The sequence below is a fragment of the Budorcas taxicolor genome, chromosome 11 (assembly GCF_023091745.1).
Source record: "Budorcas taxicolor isolate Tak-1 chromosome 11, Takin1.1, whole genome shotgun sequence".
NCBI classification, from domain to species: Eukaryota; Metazoa; Chordata; class Mammalia; order Artiodactyla; family Bovidae; genus Budorcas; species Budorcas taxicolor.
In genome coordinates this window covers 23,423,784-23,442,094 of record NC_068920.1, presented here as the reverse complement: position 1 = coordinate 23,442,094, position 18,311 = coordinate 23,423,784, and the positions used below count along the sequence as shown (strand labels likewise).

The window sequence follows — 18,311 nt, the reverse complement described above, 5'->3', positions numbered from 1 at the left end:
TTAAAGAAGACTCTTGGGAGAGCATCTCTTGGCTATTTTTGAAGCAGATAAATAATACTGGGACCGCTTATTATTTCTGTGGCTAGAAACAGGATTGATAATTTATAAAGTTATAGATATCCAGACAAGACACAGTGGTTTCCTCTCATGAACAGTCCTATCCAGTCATTATTCCAAACCATCTATTATAGAATAAAGTGATGTAAAGAAATCAACTTACAGTCTTATGGGAGAACTTTGCTGTTTGGGGTCATAAAGAAATTTGCTTGGTCTTATTTCTAAAACTATTATGATTTGAACAGTGCTATCTAAAAGAGATATGATGAATAAAAAATTCATTCTAGGACAGACAAGAAATATAGAGGACAAATAAGTAAAGGTCAACGACTATGGTTATTCGGGGAAACTAAAGGAGAGGCGAGAAAGGAAAGAGGATGGAGAGAACATCAACTGACACATCAAAGGAGGCAAAAATGCAATGCTTACCAACCTGTAATCACAGGTTAATACAGAACATACAGGTAAAATAAACAGGCTTATGAAAAAAAAAAAAAAGACTGCAATAAATTCTGGCTCCTTTAGTTATCAGCATGAAGAAGTTACCACCTATCTAACTGCACCAGGGACACTGGAAAGTGTTCACAACATGTAGAAGCAACATCCACCTTTTTCCACTATATTCAAACTATAGTAACTACAGCAGAGATTACACATGATGAGAGGCTGTGTAGGAGTGCCCTTTCACAGCATATTTTGAAAAATCAAGAAAATTATTTTCAGTTCAGTTCAGTCGCTCAGTCGTGTCCGACTCTTTGCAACCCCATGAATTGCAGCATACCAGGCCTCCCTGTCCATCACCATCTCCTGGAGTTCACTCAGACTCACGTCCATCGAGTCAGTGATGCCATCCAGCCATCTCATCCTCGGTCGTCCCCTTTTCCTCCTGCCCCGAATCCCTCCCAGCATCAGAGTCTTTTCCAATGAGTCAACTCTTCACATAAGGTGGCCAAAGTACTGCAGTCTCAGCTTTAGCATCATTCCTTCCAAAGAAATCCCAGGACTGATCTCCTTGCAGTCCAAGGGACTCTCAAGAGTCTTCTTCAACACCACAGTTCAAAAGCATCAATTCTTTGGCACTCAGCCTTCTTCACAGTCCAACTCTCACATCCATACATGACCACTGGAAAAACCATAGCCTTGACTAGATGGACCTTAGTCGGCAAAGTAATGTCTCTGCTTTTGAATATGCTATCAAGGTTGCTCATAACTTTTCTTCCAAGGAGTAAGTGTCTTTTAATTTCATGGCTGTAGTCACCATCTGCAGTGATTTTGGAGCCCAAAAAAATAAAGTCTGGCACTATTTCCCCATCTATTTTCCATGAAGTGACGGGACCAGATGCCATGATCTTCATTTTCTGAATGTTGAGCTTTAAGCCAACTTTTTCACTCTCCTCTTTCACTTTAATCAAGAGGCTTTTTACTTCCTCTTCACTTTCTGCCATAAGGGTGGTGTCATCTGCATATCTGAGGTTATTGATATTTCTCCCGGCAATCTTGATTCCAGCTTGTGCTTCTTCCAGTCCAGCATTTCTTATGATGTACTCTACATATAAGTTAAATAAGCAGGGTGGCAATATACAGCCTTGACGCACTTCTTTTCCTGTTTGTAACCAGGCTGTTGTTCCATGTCCAGTTCAAACTGTTGCTTCCTGACCTGCATACAGATTACTCAAGTGGCAGGTCAAGTGGTCTGGTATTCGTATCTCTTTCAGAATTTTCCACACTTTATTGTGATCCACACAGTCAAAGGCTTTGGCATAGTCAATAAAGCAGAAATAGATGTTTTTCTGGAACTCTCTTGCTTTTGAAAAGCAAATACTGAAAAAGCAGATGTGATCCAATTCTACCTGTGATCCAATACTATCCCAGGTGTACGAGACTACTTATCCAAGCTCAGGTCACTTGCTCATTAAGTTTGAAACATCTTCAAGAAATTTTCATTGGACTTTACAAGGAGGTTCCTCAGTCATTAACACTGATAAAACTATGCTTGAGACAGTTCTGCCTTGCAGTCTCAATTTACAAAAAGTTTATATTCTAAAACAGTAACAAATGCAACATACAATTCTGAGAGAGTAAAGATTAATAGCAATGTGTTACATAAGAAAGAACTGTTCGGTGAAGTACCCTGGGAATTCAGGTCAGTCTAATCCAGGACCACATCAATTACCAAGAAGTCAGAAGAAATGGAAAATCAATTAAACTTGCAGATTGTACCATATTGGAAAGTTTTGAATTATCAACACTGGAGGCATCTGGAATTAGACTAAATGAAATACCAACAAAACAGATAAAATAACAAAGGCCTCCTTTACTAGAGACTGATGAGGGAAGAAATATGACATAACAGTAAAAACATTTTTTCTATTTTCAATATGCAATATTTATTTACAAACACTTATTTTAAGTTACCTGGTTAGGCTATCTTTTACACAGATTAAAACATTTTACAAATATTACTTTTGTTTAGAGGACTTCATATATCAGAAAAAAATGCTTAGATTTGTATTTCCTTCAAAGCTTTTGTACCAAAAAGGGAGTGGGGGCTTTAATGATCATATGAAACATGACTAAGGTACTCATGATTATTTTTTAAGGAAATGTAAATCCTTTAATTTACAACCAAAAGTGCAAGGAGCAGCGGCTGCAGGCGCAGGAGGGCCTAGAGGAGCTACTCCACATTCAAAGTCAGGAAGGGCGGCCAAGAGGAGATACCCCTCATCCAAGGTAAGGAGCAGCGGCTGCACTTTGCTGGAGCAGCCGTGAAGAAATACCCAACGACCAAGGTAAAAGAAACCCAAGTAAGATGGTAGGTGTTGCGAGAGGGCATCAGAGGGCAGACACACTGAAACCATAATCACAGAAAACTAGCCAGTCTGATTGCATGGACCACAGCCTTGTCCAACACAATGAAACTAAGCCATGCCGTGTGGGGCCACCCAAGACGGGCGGGTCATGGTGGAGAGGTCTGACAGAATGTGGTCCACTGGAAAAGGGAATGGCAAACCACTTCAGTATTCTTGCCTTGAGAACCCCATGAACAGTATGAAAAGGCAAAATGATAGGATACTGAAAGAGGAACTCCCCAGGTCGGTAAGTGCCAATATGCTACTAGAGATCAGTGGAGAAATAACTCCAGAAAGAATGGAGGGATGGGGCCAAAACAAAAACAAAACCCAGTTGTGGATCTGACTGGTGACAGAAGCAAGGTCCTATGCTGTAAAGAGCGATATTGTATAGGAACCTGGACTGCTAGGTCCATGAATCAAGGTAAATTTGAAGTGATCAAACAGGAGATGGCAAGAGGGAACGTCGACATTCTAGGAATCAGCAAACTAAAATGGACTGGAATGGGTAAATTTAACTCAGATGACCATTATATCTATGACTGCGGACAGGAATCCCTTAGAAGAAATGGAGTAGCCATCATGGTCAACAAAAGAGTCCGAAATGCAGTACTTGGATGCAATCTCAAAAACGACAGAATGATCTCTGTTTGTTTCCAAGGCAAACCATTCAATATCACAGTAATTCAAGCCTATGCCCCAACCAGTAATGCTGAAGAAACTGAAGTTGAATGGTTCTATGAAGACCGACAAGACTTTCTAGAACTAACACCCAAAAAAGATGATCTTTTCATTATAGGGGATTAGAATGCAAAAGTAGGAAGTCAAGAAACACCTGGAGTAACAGACAAATTTGGCCTTGGAATGCGGAATGAAGCAGGGCAAAGGCTAATAGAGTTTTTCTAAGAGAACACACTGGTCATAGCAAACACCCTCTTCCAACAACACGAGAGAAGACTCTACACATGGACATCACCAGATGGTCAACACCAAAATCAGACTGATTATATTCTTTGCAGCCTAAGAGGGAGAAGCTCTATAGAGTCAACAAAAGAAAGACCAGGAGCTGACTGTGGCTCAGATCATGAACTCCTTATTACCAAATTCAGACTTAAATTGAAGAAAGTAAGGAAAACCACTAGACCATTCAGGTATGACCTAAATCAAATCCCTTATGATTATGCAGTGGAAGTGAGAAATAGATTTAAAGAACTAGATCTGATAGACAGAGTGCTTGATGAACTGTGGATAGAGGTTTGCGACATTGTACAGGAGACAGGGATCAAGACCATCCCCATGGAAAAGAAATGCAAAAAAGCAAAATGGCTGTCTGAGGAGGCCTTACAGATAGGTGTGAAAAGAAGCGAAGCGAAAAGAAAAGGAGAAGAGGAAAGATATAAGCATCTGAATGCAGAGTTCCAAAGAATAGCAAAGAGAGATAAGAAAGCCTTCTTCAGCGATCAGTGCAAAGAAATAGAGAAAAACAACAGAATGGGAAAGACTAGAGATCTCTTCAAGAAAATTAGAGATACCAAGGGAACATTTCATGCAAAGATGGGCTCGATAAAGGACAGAAATGGTCTGGACCTAACAGAAGCTGAAGATATTAAGAGGAGGTGGCAAGAATACACAGAAGAACTGTACAAAAAACATCTTCACGATCCAGATAATCACAATGGTGTGATCACTCACCTAGGGCCAGACATCCTGGAATGTGAAGTCAAGTGGGCCTTAGAAAGCATCACTACGAACAAAGCTAGTGGCAGTGATGGAATTCCAGTTGAGCTGTTTCAAATCCTGAAAGATGATGCTGTGAAAGTGCTGCACTCAATATGCCAGCAAGTCTGGAAAAGTCAGCAGTGGCCACGGGACTGGAAAAGGTCAGTTTTCATTCCAATTCCAAAGAAAGGCAATGCCAAAGAATGCTCAAACTACCGCACAATTGCACTCATCTCACAAGCTAGTAAAGTAATGCTCAAAATTCTCCAAGCCAGACTTCAGCAATATGTGAACCATGAACTTCCAGATGTTCAAGCTCGTTTTCGAAAAGGCAGAGGAACCAGAGATCAAACTTCCAACATCCGCTGGATCATGGAAAAAGCAAGAGAGTTCCAGAAAAACATCTATTTCTGCTTTACTGACTATGCCAAAGCTTTTGACTGTGTGGATCACAATAAACTGTGGAAAATTCTGAAAGAGATGGGAATACCAGACTACCTGACCTGCCTCTTGAGAAATCTGTATGCAGGTCAGGAAGCCACAGTTCAAACTGGACATGGAACAACAGCCTGGTTCCAAATAGGAAAAGGAGTACGTCAAGGCTGTATATTGTCACCCTGCTTATTTAACTTATATGCAGAGTACATCATGAGAAACACTGGGCCAGAAGAAGCACAAGCTGGAATCAAGACTGCCCAGAGAAATATCAATAACCTCAGATATGCAGATGGCACCACCCTTATGGCAGAAAGTGAAGAGGAACTAAAAAGCCTCCTGATGAAAGTGAAAGAGAAGAGTGAAAAAGTTGGCTTAAAGCTCAACATTCAGAAAATGAAGATCATGGCATCTGATCCCATCACTTCATGGGAAATAGATGGGTAAACCGTGGAAACAGTGTCAGACTTTATTTTTCTGGGCTCTAAAATCACTGCAGATGGTGAGTGCAGCCATGAAATTAAAAGACACTTACTCCTTGGAAGGAAAGTTATCACCAACCTAGATAGCATATTCAAAAACAGAGACATTACTTTGCCAACAAAGGTCCGTCTAGACAAGGCTATGGTTTTTCCTGTGGTCATGTATGGATGTGAGAGTTGGACTGTGAAGAAAGCTGAGCACTGAAGAATTGATGCTTTTGAACTGTGGTTTTGGAAAAGACTCTTGTGAGTCCCTTGGACTGCAAGGAGATCCAAGCAGTCCATTCTGAAGGAGATCAGTCCTGGGTGTTCTTTGGGAGGAATGATGCTAAAGCTGAAACTCCAGTACTTTCGCCACCTCAGGCGAAGAGTTGACTCATTCGAAAAGACCCTGATGCTGGGAGGGATTGAGGGCATGAGGAGAAGGGGACGACAGAGGATGAGATGGCTGGATGCATCACCGACTTGATGGACATGAGTTTGAGTAAACTCTGGGAGTTGGTGATGGACAGGGAGGCCTGGTGTGCTGCGATTCATGGGGTCGCAGAGTCGGACCTGACTGAGCGAGTGAACTGAACTGAACTGATATCCTTTACATACTCTACTCCTTCCATTAGCTTCAGCTACATATCTTGTTGAACTGTGAAGATGACACAGAAGAAAATCCTAAAGTCATTATAATTTAGTCTCTCTTAAAGCAAATGATATATACAGATGGTATTTTCAGGCCACCAATGGCACCCCACTCCAGTACTCTTGCCTGGAAAATCCCATGGATGGCGGAGCCTGATAGGCTGCAGTCCATGGGGTCGCTAAGAGTCGGACACGACTGAGCGACTTCACTTTCACTTTTCACTTTCATGCATTGGAGAAGGAAATGGCAACCCACTCCAGTGTTCTTGCCTGGAGAATCCCGGTGACGGGGGAGCCTGGTGGGCTTCTGTCTATGGGGTCGCACAGAGTCAGACATGACTGAAGCAACTTAGCAGCAGCAGTGTTAAACATTGAGAAGTCTTTAAGTGTTAACTTAAATTCTCCATTTTCTTCCAACCAAGAGAGACATAAAAGGAATATGCTTTATACAGTTTTACTATAAGTATCTGGGTTGGCCAAAAGATTCGTTTGGGTTTTTCGATAATGTCTTACAGAAAATCCTGCATGAACATTTTGGCCAATCCAATACAATAGATGCAAATATTTTGTCACCAATGTTTCTTATTAATATGTTTTTTAAAAAAACATGACTTCATATAATGCAAAAACAATGCAAACTGGCTGTGGTAGAGGCTGTCTGTCCAAATCCCCATCAAGGAAAACATATGAAGGAGCCCAACAGGAATCAAATGTAGAAAGAAAACAGTTACAGCAGAATCCCCTAGTCAGCCTGTATTCCATCTGGCCCTTCTGAGCAGAGCCTTCTTGTCCACTGAGCATTTATCAACCAGGGTCCCAGCAAAGCAGACAGCACACTGCATAATGGAAGAGATTTTAATAAAGGCACTAATTACTGAAGTTTGGCAAGGTTAGGAAGACCAACAAGAGACAATGCAAGAGTCTCAGGCAAGCAACAACAGGATGCTGTTTCCAGCTTTGGGCCTGAAAAATCAAAGGAAAAGAAGAGTTACAGGAACCAGGAGAAAAACAGATGACTAGAGAGGGCCACCTGATAGGAGTTACGACCTTCGGGTTAGGATGAGCAGGGAAGAAAGAACTGAAAGAAGGGAATGAATCTTCCCATTTCATACTCTAATCACACCTCTAACTGGAGAAATGCAACTAGACACGAGGTAACAAGGATCCTACCGTAGTCCACACAGGTCTGCCTCCATGGACACACGTCGAGGTGGGGAAGGGCAGGGAACGGGTCTTGCGGGGAAACAGAACTTCTCTGCTTATGTGTAAGTTCCTAAGACAAATGTAGAGCAAATTGCAAATAATATACAAGACACATCAAACAGTCCAGTTGGCTGGAGCAAAAGGCTTAGTATGGAAGTGATGGAAGAAACAGTGGAAATGGCGGAATGAGGCAGAAGTCATCAGTTAACTTGGTAGGTAACGCAACCATTGAAGGTACACATGCAGGAGAGGAAAACATTTCCAGAACATGAGGGCCGTATACACAGTCCAATTGAAAGGAGCATCTCTGCTATTGAAGGTGAGTTAGATTATTCCAGCAGCTTAAGTATTAAAGAGGTAGAAATAAATACACAAGAATTTCCCCCTAGTATATCCCAGGTATTGCAAAAGTCTTACCCATTTAATCCTCTCCATTTTAAACTGAGCCTCAGAGAAATAACTTACTGAAAGACAGACAGAAAGTAGTTACTGTTACAAGGACCACATTATTTCACTAACTTGTGCTGTCTTAATGAAAGTAAGGATTGGCAGAAGAAATAGAAAGCAAAGAATGGAAAAATCAGTCCCAAATTTCCATTAACCAGAAGATCTCAGATGAGTCACATAACTCCTTCCTTGATCAGCTTCCTGATATGCAAGCTAAGGACATCTATCAAAATTATTTCTTCTGTCTCTAAAATTCTCCTGTATTCAGTTCGATTCAGTCACTCAGTCGTGTCCGACTCTTTGTGACCCCATGGACTGTAGCACACCAGGCCTCCCAGTCTATCACCAGCCCCAGAGTTTACTCAAACTCAAGTCCATTGAGTCAGTGATGCCATCCAACCATCTCATCCTCTTTCATCCCCTTCTCCTCCTGCCTTCAATCTTTCCCAGCATCAGGGTCTTTCCTAATGAGTCAGTTCTTCACATCAGGTGGCCAAAGTACTGGAGTTTCAGCTTCAGCATCAGTCCTTCTAATGAATATTCAGGACTGATTTCCTTTAGGATGGACTGGTTGGCAGTCCAAGGGACTCTCAAGAGTCTTCTCCAACACCACATTTCAAAAGCATCAATTCTTCGGCGCTCACCTTTCTTTATAGTCCAACTCTCCCATCCATATATGACTACTAGAAAAACCAAAGTTTGACTAGACGGACCTTTGTTGGCAAAGTAATGTCTCAGTTTTTTAATAAGCTGTCTAGGTTGGTCATAGCTTTTCTTCCAAGGAACAAGTGTCTTTTAATTTCATGGCTGCAATCACCATCTGCAGTGATTTTGGAGCCCCCAAAACTAACACCTGTCACTGTTTTCACTGTTTCCTCATTTATTTGCCATTAAGTGATGGGACCGGATGTCATGATCTTAGTTTTCTGAATGTTGAGTTTTAAGCCAGCTTTTTCACTCTCCTCTTTCACTTTCATCAAGAGGCTCTTTAGTTCTTTGCTTTCTGCCACAAGGGTGGTGTCATCTGCATATCTGAGGTTATTGATATTTCTCCCAGCAATCTTGATTCCAGCTTGTGCTTCATCCAGTCCAGCATTTCACATGATGTACTCTGAATATAAGTTAAATAAGCAGGGTGACAATGTACTGCCTTGACATACTCCTTTCCCGATTTGTATTACTAAAATTTAAATCCTCAACCTTCCTATCTCAAACCAACCTGCCAGTGAACACCCACATCAACTCCATCTTCAACTCAACTCTTGCTGTAGACTATCAAAAACTCAACTACAATCTCTCCAATAAATCTACTTAAGCAAAGCTCTTCAGTGAGAGGCTATCCCTAATTAAACCAACCTGGAAGTGATACGCCTTCTGTGATACTGTGATACAGAAATACATAACCATCCCTCATTCCTGGTACTGATTTCCTAAAACTCTTATTATTTCCTGAGTGACAGCAGTGGGAGGGGCATCTTTTGTTATTCATAATAAGCTCCTTTCAAGCAAATCTGAATCTGTACTAATGAGTTAACTCCTGGAGCAAAGAGGCTGGTTGGTATCATCCCTGATGACATATGATGTGAAGCATCTTTTCATATGGTTATTTTCCACCTGTGTATCTTTGGACGTTTCTGATACAGTCACTGGCCCATTTCTTCATCAGGTTGTTTATTTTCCAATTGCTGGGTTTTAAGAGGTATTTTGTGTACTTTAGATTACAGTTAACCCGGTATGTCTTTTGCAAAAGTCTACAGATCATCTTCCCATTCTCTTGATGCTATCTTTTGCAGAGCAGAAGTTTTTAATTTTATTGAGGTTCAACTCATCAATTATCCTTCACAGACAGTCCCTCTTTGGTGTATCATCTAAAAAGTCATAGCCACACCCATAGTCTGCTAGATTTTTCTCCTGTCTTCACTGTCATTTAGTTTTTTTATAATATAATTTAGGGACTAGTATATGCCTGTGGGCTTCCGAGATGGTTCAGTGGTAAAGAACCTGCCTGCCAACACAGGAGAAGTAGGTTTGAGCCCTGGGTTGGGAATATTCCTGAATATTCCCTGGAGAAAGAAGTGGCAATCCAGTCCAGTGTTCTTCCCTGTGAAATCCCATGGACAGAGGAGCTTGGTGGGTTACAGTCCACGGGGTCACAAAGAGTCAGACACAACTGAGTGACTTAACAACAACAACAGTATGTGCCAGGTACTCAAGACAAGCAATAGAATCCTCAAGCATCCTGAAACACTACTTTAAGAAGCTCAACTGAACAACTGTTAAGGTAGTGATTCTCAACCAGGAGAGAGCAGAGCAGACATAGTAGAGTGTGAATGGAGTGGCAAATTTAAGAGCAGGGCCATCAGTCATAATGCTTAGATTCAGATTCCAACTCCACCATTTACTACCTGTATAACCCTGTGTCCAAACTTCCTCTTCTGAAAAATGAGGAAAACAGACAGACTCACTTCACAGCACTGTTGTAAAATACTGAAATGACTTACTCCATGCTTAGTATAGTGCCTGTCACCCTGTAAGTGCACAATAAATGCTAGTACTTCTAGACCTTATAAGATAGGGCTGAAGTATGGTTTGAAAAAAAGTTTCAAACTTACCAGTGCTACAAAGCTTTAATCCTGATATTTCATTTTATCTCAAAATTTCAACACAGACTAACATGTAAGTCTAAAATTCTCATATTCTGTGACCATATAATAAATTAAATAAATCTGGACCATAAAGAAGGCTGGGTGCCCAAGAACTGATGCCTTTTAATTGTGGTGTTGGAGAAGACTCTTATGAGTTCCTTGGATAGCAAGGAGATTAAACCAGTCAATCCTAAAGGCAAACAACCCTGAATATTCATTGGAAGGACTTTTGCTGAAGCTGAAGCTTCAATACTTTGCCACCTGATGCAGACAGGCAACTCAATGGAAAAGACCCTGATGCTGAGAAAGACTGAAGGTAAAAGAAGGGGGCAGCAGAGGATGAGATGGTTAAATAACATCACTGACTCAATGAAGATGAATTTGAGCAAACTCTGGGAGATAGTAGAGGACAGAGCAGCCTGGAGTGCTGCAATCAATGGGGTCGCAAAGAGCCAGACACAACTTACCAACTCAACAACAACAGTAAATTAAAGATTCAAAATTAATGAATAACAGCATGTAGAAGGTAGTAAATACAATCCAGCAGGAAAAGTATGCGGTTAAAAATATCAACTTTGTGGAAGTAGACTTTAAAAAAAAAAAAACAAATTTGCATTTACTAAAAAAAATGGTTAAAATTTTAAGCGAGAACCTCAATTCACTTAATATTTTAATATCATATTATCAGTTTTCATTCATGCTAATCTAACAGAAGTAGACTATAAATATTTACAAATCAATTCACAGAATTAAGAATGGTTTATTCCTTAGTGGCTTCAATAAGAATCTATTTCAAAGAACACTGCCTAATAAAACAAAGCATAATTCTATTTTCTGGTGTAAATACAAAAATTACATATAGAAGAGAAATCAAAACTGAGTACTATCAGAAGGAATAACTACAACTAATTATGTGATATAAAAGCAAGCAAAAAATGTCAACTGTACCTCAATAAAACCGAAAAAAAAGAGCCAATAAAGCCATTTCCTTATTTTAAGATTAAATCCTATCTTCCTGATCCCAGATTCAAATGAAGTCTATTTTACACTAAAATAAAAAGCCGAACAAACATATGCCTCCCATATTGGACTGGTCAGTGCACGAAGCAGGCAAGGACAAAATTTTATGATTTTTGTCCAACAATAACTTTCATAAAAATGCTTAACAAATGTTAAGTATAGTACCTTCATGATATATTTCAAACATATACATTATCTCACTCCTAACACCCCCTAATACCACTCCTCAGGTGAAATCACTTTACAGTTTGATGAGTAGATACCAAGTGTTAAATATGTATGCAGAGTTGTTCCGTAGTGTTTGTTCCCACTTACAGACTATGAGATAGGTGACAGATAAGGTAACAGACCTGTCCCCTGATTTTTTCTATACATCATCAATACCCTTAGATCTACTTCATCTATGATACAGTTCAAACAGCATACACATTATCTCACTTTCAACACTTACCTTTAATTGTTTCCTCCACAACTTCCACTACACGATCTATCTGTTGAACCTAAAAAGAAAACAAACTGTCAGGCAAGCAGTTTATATGCAAAAGAAACATTAATTTTTGTTTATCCTTCTGCTTGGGTCAAGAGAACACATTTTGAAACACCCAAATGCAGGTCTTCTTTAATTAAAGCATTTGAAGATAGTATAAAAATACTCCATATTGTTTTGTGTTACAATGAAGTATGAAATTATCACTCTCCATCCTACAATTATAATTAAAGAAATCATATTACATTTAAATAAACTGCCTGGAGTTCAATTAGAATAGCCTATCAAATATAAACTCAGCACATCCTGAGATATAAGCTGCAGTTTAATTAAAACATGTATCTTCACCCAGAGCTTCAAGGAAAATAGCATAATACGACAACCTACAAAAAAGGACTTGCTGGTATTACGAAGATCTACTCCAAATTTGATGCTTTATTATTTTAACACTGAAACCCCTTTTAATGAATTTCTACCATGTGCTGAGTACTCCACTCAGGTCCATGGAATACAAAATCAAATAACAGCTCCTGCTCCAGACACCAGTGACTAAAGATTTCCTAGGGTGCCATGGGAACACAGAGGGAAAACATTAATAATAAAACATGTCTGAGTAATCCAGCAATGCTTAGTGGGAACCAAAGGTGACTCTTGAGGGATAAACAGGATTAAGATAGGAGATGCCCACTAAGGGGATTCAGAAGAGTGGCTAGAGTTTGGAAGGAAAATGAAAACATGCAAAGATTGTAGCCCAAGAAGCTAGAGGAAGGAGAGCAAGACAAGTAAGAACAGGTCATAAGCTGATATTTTTTTCTACATTTAAAATTCTCAAAATCATTATTGTTCTATTACAAAACAGAAATATTAAAGATAAATAAAGTAATTCATAACACCCTCCATTTCCAGTCCTCAGACGAACTCACTCATAATGGTTTGATGAGTAGATACCAACTGTTAAACATTTAGACCTAGTTCTGTTCCGCAGTGTTTCTTCCCCCTTACAAATTATGAGATAGATGACAGATAAAGTAACAGAACTGCTCCTTGATTTTTTTTTTCTAGACATCATCAATGCACCTAGATCTACTTCATTCATTTTACTAGTGCCTATTATGCTATGTATGGATGTGACATAATGTAGAAAGCGAAGAGGAACTAGAGCCTCTTGATGAGGGTGAAAGAGGAAAGTGAACAAGCTGGCTTAAAAGTCAACATTCAAAAAATGAAGATCATAGCATCTGGTCTCATCACTTTGCAGCCAATAGAATGATGGAAAAGTGGAAACAGTAACAGATTTCATTCCCATGGGCTCCAAAGTCACTGCAGACAGTGACTGTACCCATGAAATTAAAAGACGCTTGCTCCTTGGAAGGTAAGTTATGACAAACCTAGACAGCGTACTACAAACCAGAGACATCTGACAAAGGTCTGAATAGTCAAAGCTATGGTTTTTGCAGTAGTCATGTACAGATGTGAGAGTTGGATGATAAAGAAGGCTCAGTGCTGAAGAACTGATGCTTTCGAACTGTCATGCTGGAGAAGACTCTTCAGAGTCCCTTGGACAGCAAAGAGATCAAACCAGTGAATCCTAAAGGCAAACAACCCAAAATGTTCATTGGAAGGACTGACGCTGAAGCTGAGGCTCCGAATACTTTGGCCACCTAATGTGAAAAGTCGACTCATTGGAAAAAACCTTGATGCTGGGCAAGATAAAGGGTAAGAAGACAAGGGGGCAACAGAGGATGAGATGAATGGATGGCATCAGTGGCTCAATGGACATGAGCTTGAGCAAACTCAGGGAGACAGTGAAGGACAAGGAAGTGTGGCGTGCTGCCATCCATGGGGTCGCAAAGAGTCAGACATTGTTTAGCAACTGAACAACAGCAACAATCCACACATTCCCCTATTGATGAACATTTCTGTTATTCTTAATCTTTCATTATTATACAAAAACATCATAATAAACTCAACTGAAACAAGAAGAACCTTTTAAAAACACTATTAAATCTCTTTGGAACATTCTTTTGGCCTCAGTGCTTTATAGGAAATAAGGGAAGACGTGTGAGAACACACTGAATCCAGCTCCACCTGTGATCACTCAGCCCAGCATGATGGCGGTGGTAACAATAATTGCTCAGAAATTGTCAAAGGCAAAGTAAATCTCAAAGTTAGATCTTCAGTCCTCAACAAACCTACCTAACTGGAGATGGATATGTCCACCTAGAACCCCTGGAACCATTAAGCTTGGTTATAAAAGAAATCCACACAGCTTCCTTATATTAATAGAATGTGATCACAGCTAAGATAGCAGAGAGTTCAAAAAGGAAGAAGTAGCCAACAGTGTCAAATGCTTCAGAGATAACTAGTAACATAAAGACTAAACTGATTTAACACTAAGGGGGTCAATTAACTCAGGAAAAACAGTTCACTAATCATGAGTCATAAGAAAATGGTGACAGCTAATTTCGATGATGCTTACTAAAAGCAAAGTAGGAAAAAAGAGAAAGAGGACTCCTGTAGCTTAAAAAAAAAAATTGAGTATACATGTGTTAGTGTATTAATTCTTTCTTTCCTTCTTTCCTTCCTTTTTTACAGTATACATGCTAAGTAGAGAAGGGCCATAGAGAAAAAAGAACTGGAGACAGGAGAAATAATTAATAGAGCTAGGTCCTTCAGGAGCTAGAGAGAGTAAGATCCAAAACACCAGTAGAGACACAAGCCCAGAGTGGGAGAGGGGCCAAGTCATCCTCTTCTGAAATAGGGGGTTAGGAGGGAAGCATGAAAACAAGATGCTATTATTCTTGTAGAAGCCAGAGAATACTAAGCAAGATTCCCATCTGTTGGCCTCGATTTCCTACATGAAATAGAAGTTCATCTGCTATGAGAAAGAATATTGTTAAATAAGAACACAGTGGATGTGCAAAATATGTGTTAAAAGGTTTAGTACCTTTTAAAAGAAGTAAAGACTAGAAATACATAAATATTGCTGAAGTACTGAGATATCATGAACTCTTACCAGTGACTCCTTGTATAGGTGTCATTTTTCTCAGGGCCCTGGAACTGAACAGTTAAATAAATTGATCCAAGGTTTGCTCATTCTATCATTCATTCATTCACTCATCATTTATTGAACATCTAACATATGTGACGAACAATGAGTCTGAGCAAACTCAGTGAAGGAGAGGGAAGCATGGCATGCTGCGGTTCATGGGGCTGCAGACAACTTAGTGACTGAACAACATATGTGAGGAAGGTTCAAAAGGCTGAGGAAATAGCATGGAGAGATTCACAGGACAGACATGAAGAATACAGAAAAAAGGAAATTAACTATGCATGTTGGATAAGATGATACTTCAAGTACAGGTTGGAGACCAGAGCCAGGAAGGAGAAACAAAGTGGCTGGGCATTAGGGAAAGCAAAGAAAGAAGGGGAGGATGGGTAAGAGGGAGAGAGGAGAGAGAGAGAGAGAAAGAAGAAAAAGAGAACAGGAGGGATAATAGAGGACAGGTATAAGCATTTAGCATTTTTGAAGAATGGCAAGATCTTGGCATGAGAACAATTTGCTAAAAAAGGATAAAAGTGATAACCACTGGAGCTGAAAAGTAAGGAAGGTTATAATGTTGATAAGACATTCCATATGGACACTCAGACTGCCCACAATATTAGCAACACCAGTAGGACAAGGAAGGAAGAGTTGGTCAAATTTCCCAGCCAGTGTAGGTGAACAACCGATACACCAGTTAAGGATGAAGGCAGCATAAAAGAAGTACAATATGAAATAATTCAATGATGAAACCAAAACAAAAATGCTTTCTTATGCACTTGGAGACACAGAAGTTCAAACGAGGTACTGCACCCAATTTCACAGCTCATGGACTGAGTAAGAAGCAGGATCTCTAGAGAAGAGTCAGAATAGCATGTGGAAGGGAACAGCTGAAAAGTTGGAGGTAAGCTAAAACTGTAAAATTTAGAAGAAAACACAGCCATAAAGCTAAATGAACTGTGTATAAGACAACAGTTTCTTACTATTACATCAAAAGTATCACTGATGAAAAGAAAAAGGCACACTGAACATGAAAATTAAAACCTCTTGGTGCATCAAAAGACACTACCCAGAAAATAACAGAACAACATAGAAAATGGAAGAAAATTTTTGTAAATCATATACCTGAGAAGAGACTTGAATCTAGACTATATAAAGCACTATTCCAACACGGTAAAATGATAAATAAGCCATTTAAAAATGGGCAAAAGATCTGAACAGACACTTCTCCAAGATATACACATGGCCAATAAGCACATGAAAAGATGTTCAACATCATTAGCCAACCAAAGAATGCAAATCAAAACCACAATGGAGGAAGTAGAAAGTTATTGTTTAACGTGCACGGATTTTCAGTTTGGAAAGATGAAAATGTTCTGGAGACAGATGGTGGTGATGGTTACACAGAAAAGTGAACGCACTTAACACCACTCTAGTACACACTTAAAATTGGTTAAGACAGTAAATTTTATGTTATATATATTTTATCATAATGAAATACTATTTCATACTCATTAGGATGGCTATAATAAAAAAGACAGACAGTAACAAGTGTGGGCAAGGATATGGAGAAATTGGAACCCTCATCACATGCTGCTAGTGGGAATGTAATAAAATCATGTTGCTGCTTTGGCAACCAGTCTAGCAGACCCTCAAACCACTAAAGAATATGATCCACCAATTCCAATTCTAGGCAGATACCCAAGAGAAAGGAAAACATATGTCCACATAAAACACTTGTACACAGTCACAGCATTATTCATAATATGCAAAAGGTAGAAACAACCCAACTCCCAGTTTCTGATGAACAGATAAAAACAAAATCTGGTATTATGCATACAACAACGTATCATTAAACCATTAAGGGGAATGAAGTATTAATAATGTTAAAAACATTATGCTAAAGGAAAGAGGCCAGAGGGAAAAAAAAATTGTCTGATTCCATCCAAACGAAATAACCATAACAGGGAAACCTTGAGAGCCAAAGTAGATGCGTGATTGCCTACAGATGGGTGGGGAAAAAACGGGAGAGGCCCTGCTGAGGAGTATTGTGTTTCTTTCTGAAGTGATGAAAATATTTTAAAAACTGATTGTGGTGATGGTCACATAACTGTGCGAAAATACTAAAAACCACGGAATTACACACTTTAAATGGAAGAGTAGTATGGTGTTTGAATTGTATCTTTAAAAAACTGTTGTATGTATCTTTAAGGAAAAGGTGGGGGGAGGAGGGAGTATTTGGTTACAAAAAAGCAGGGGAGAAGTTCATTAAATGCTTTAAAGAGAATATTATGTCATTTCCATTTCTAGTAAGAAGGTTACTGGAGGAAGCAGTGGGAGAAAAAAAGAAAGGAGTCAGTGAAGAAAGAGAAGAGTCAAGGGAGGGGGAATTAAATGGAAGAAGGAAAGGTCAGGAGGCAAAAAGCACAGGGTGGGAGGCAGGGAGAGAAGGAAAAACAATCATGAATGAAAACAAACTCAAGATTCACATATAATGAAGAATACATTGAATTCATTCTGGGGAGAAAAAGAAAGTTGTTCTTAATTAATACTATAAATTGTAGCCCCGAATACACAAGAGCTTAGTCTCAGGCATATAATTCAAATAAAATAAATAAAACAGTATCTTGTGTCCTTCAGGCACTTCGTTATAAATATACAAGGGGAAAAAAAGACATGCAGTATGTTCTATTAGTGACTCCATATGTTCTTGACAATGAAGAAAAGAGTTGGTTAATAAACAATTCATAAATAACATTCATGAGTCATTCTGCTCCAGAACTTTTAAAAGAAACCCATAAAAATATTTTTTCAGCTATTATGAACTACTCCAAATTTATAACACAACATATATTCAAGAAATAAACCTATACAAAGTTACCCAAAGCAAATAAAAGAGCTAGTCTGCTTCCTAATTCTTTCGAGCAGTGCTCTCCAACAGACCTTTCTACGAGAGAAACGTTTACAAGTGGGGCTGTCCAACATGGAGCCACTAGTCACATGTAGTTACTGCCTGCCTGAAACATGGCTAACTGTGACGGAGGAACTAAATTCTAACTTTAATTAATTCATACACACACCTGTGGTTATTGGCAACTGGGAGTATGGCTAAGACAGCCACCCGGTTTGCCTTGATACAGGCAGCCCCAGGAAACTAACACACACCTCAAACACAATTTTGCCACCAGGCTAAAATAAAAGCACAGACCAGGAAGAGGTTGAAACTGTCCTGCAGTCAGAGATACAGCTTTAGTATGTGCATGAAGTATCCTTTTTTCTCAATAACCAGCA

General features: G+C 39.4%; 1 protein-coding gene across 3 annotated transcripts in view; it reads right to left on the bottom strand.

The window, feature by feature from the left end:
• CDKAL1 (CDK5 regulatory subunit associated protein 1 like 1) overlaps positions 1 to 18,311 on the bottom strand; it is a 608,612-nt gene that overhangs the window by 407,873 nt on the left and 182,428 nt on the right. For all 3 annotated transcript variants that reach the window (XM_052648580.1, XM_052648579.1, XM_052648581.1), the window contains one exon: positions 11,942 to 11,990. In XM_052648580.1, coding sequence (XP_052504540.1) covers positions 11,942 to 11,990 — 49 coding nt within the window. The remainder of the gene's footprint in view (positions 1 to 11,941; positions 11,991 to 18,311) is intronic.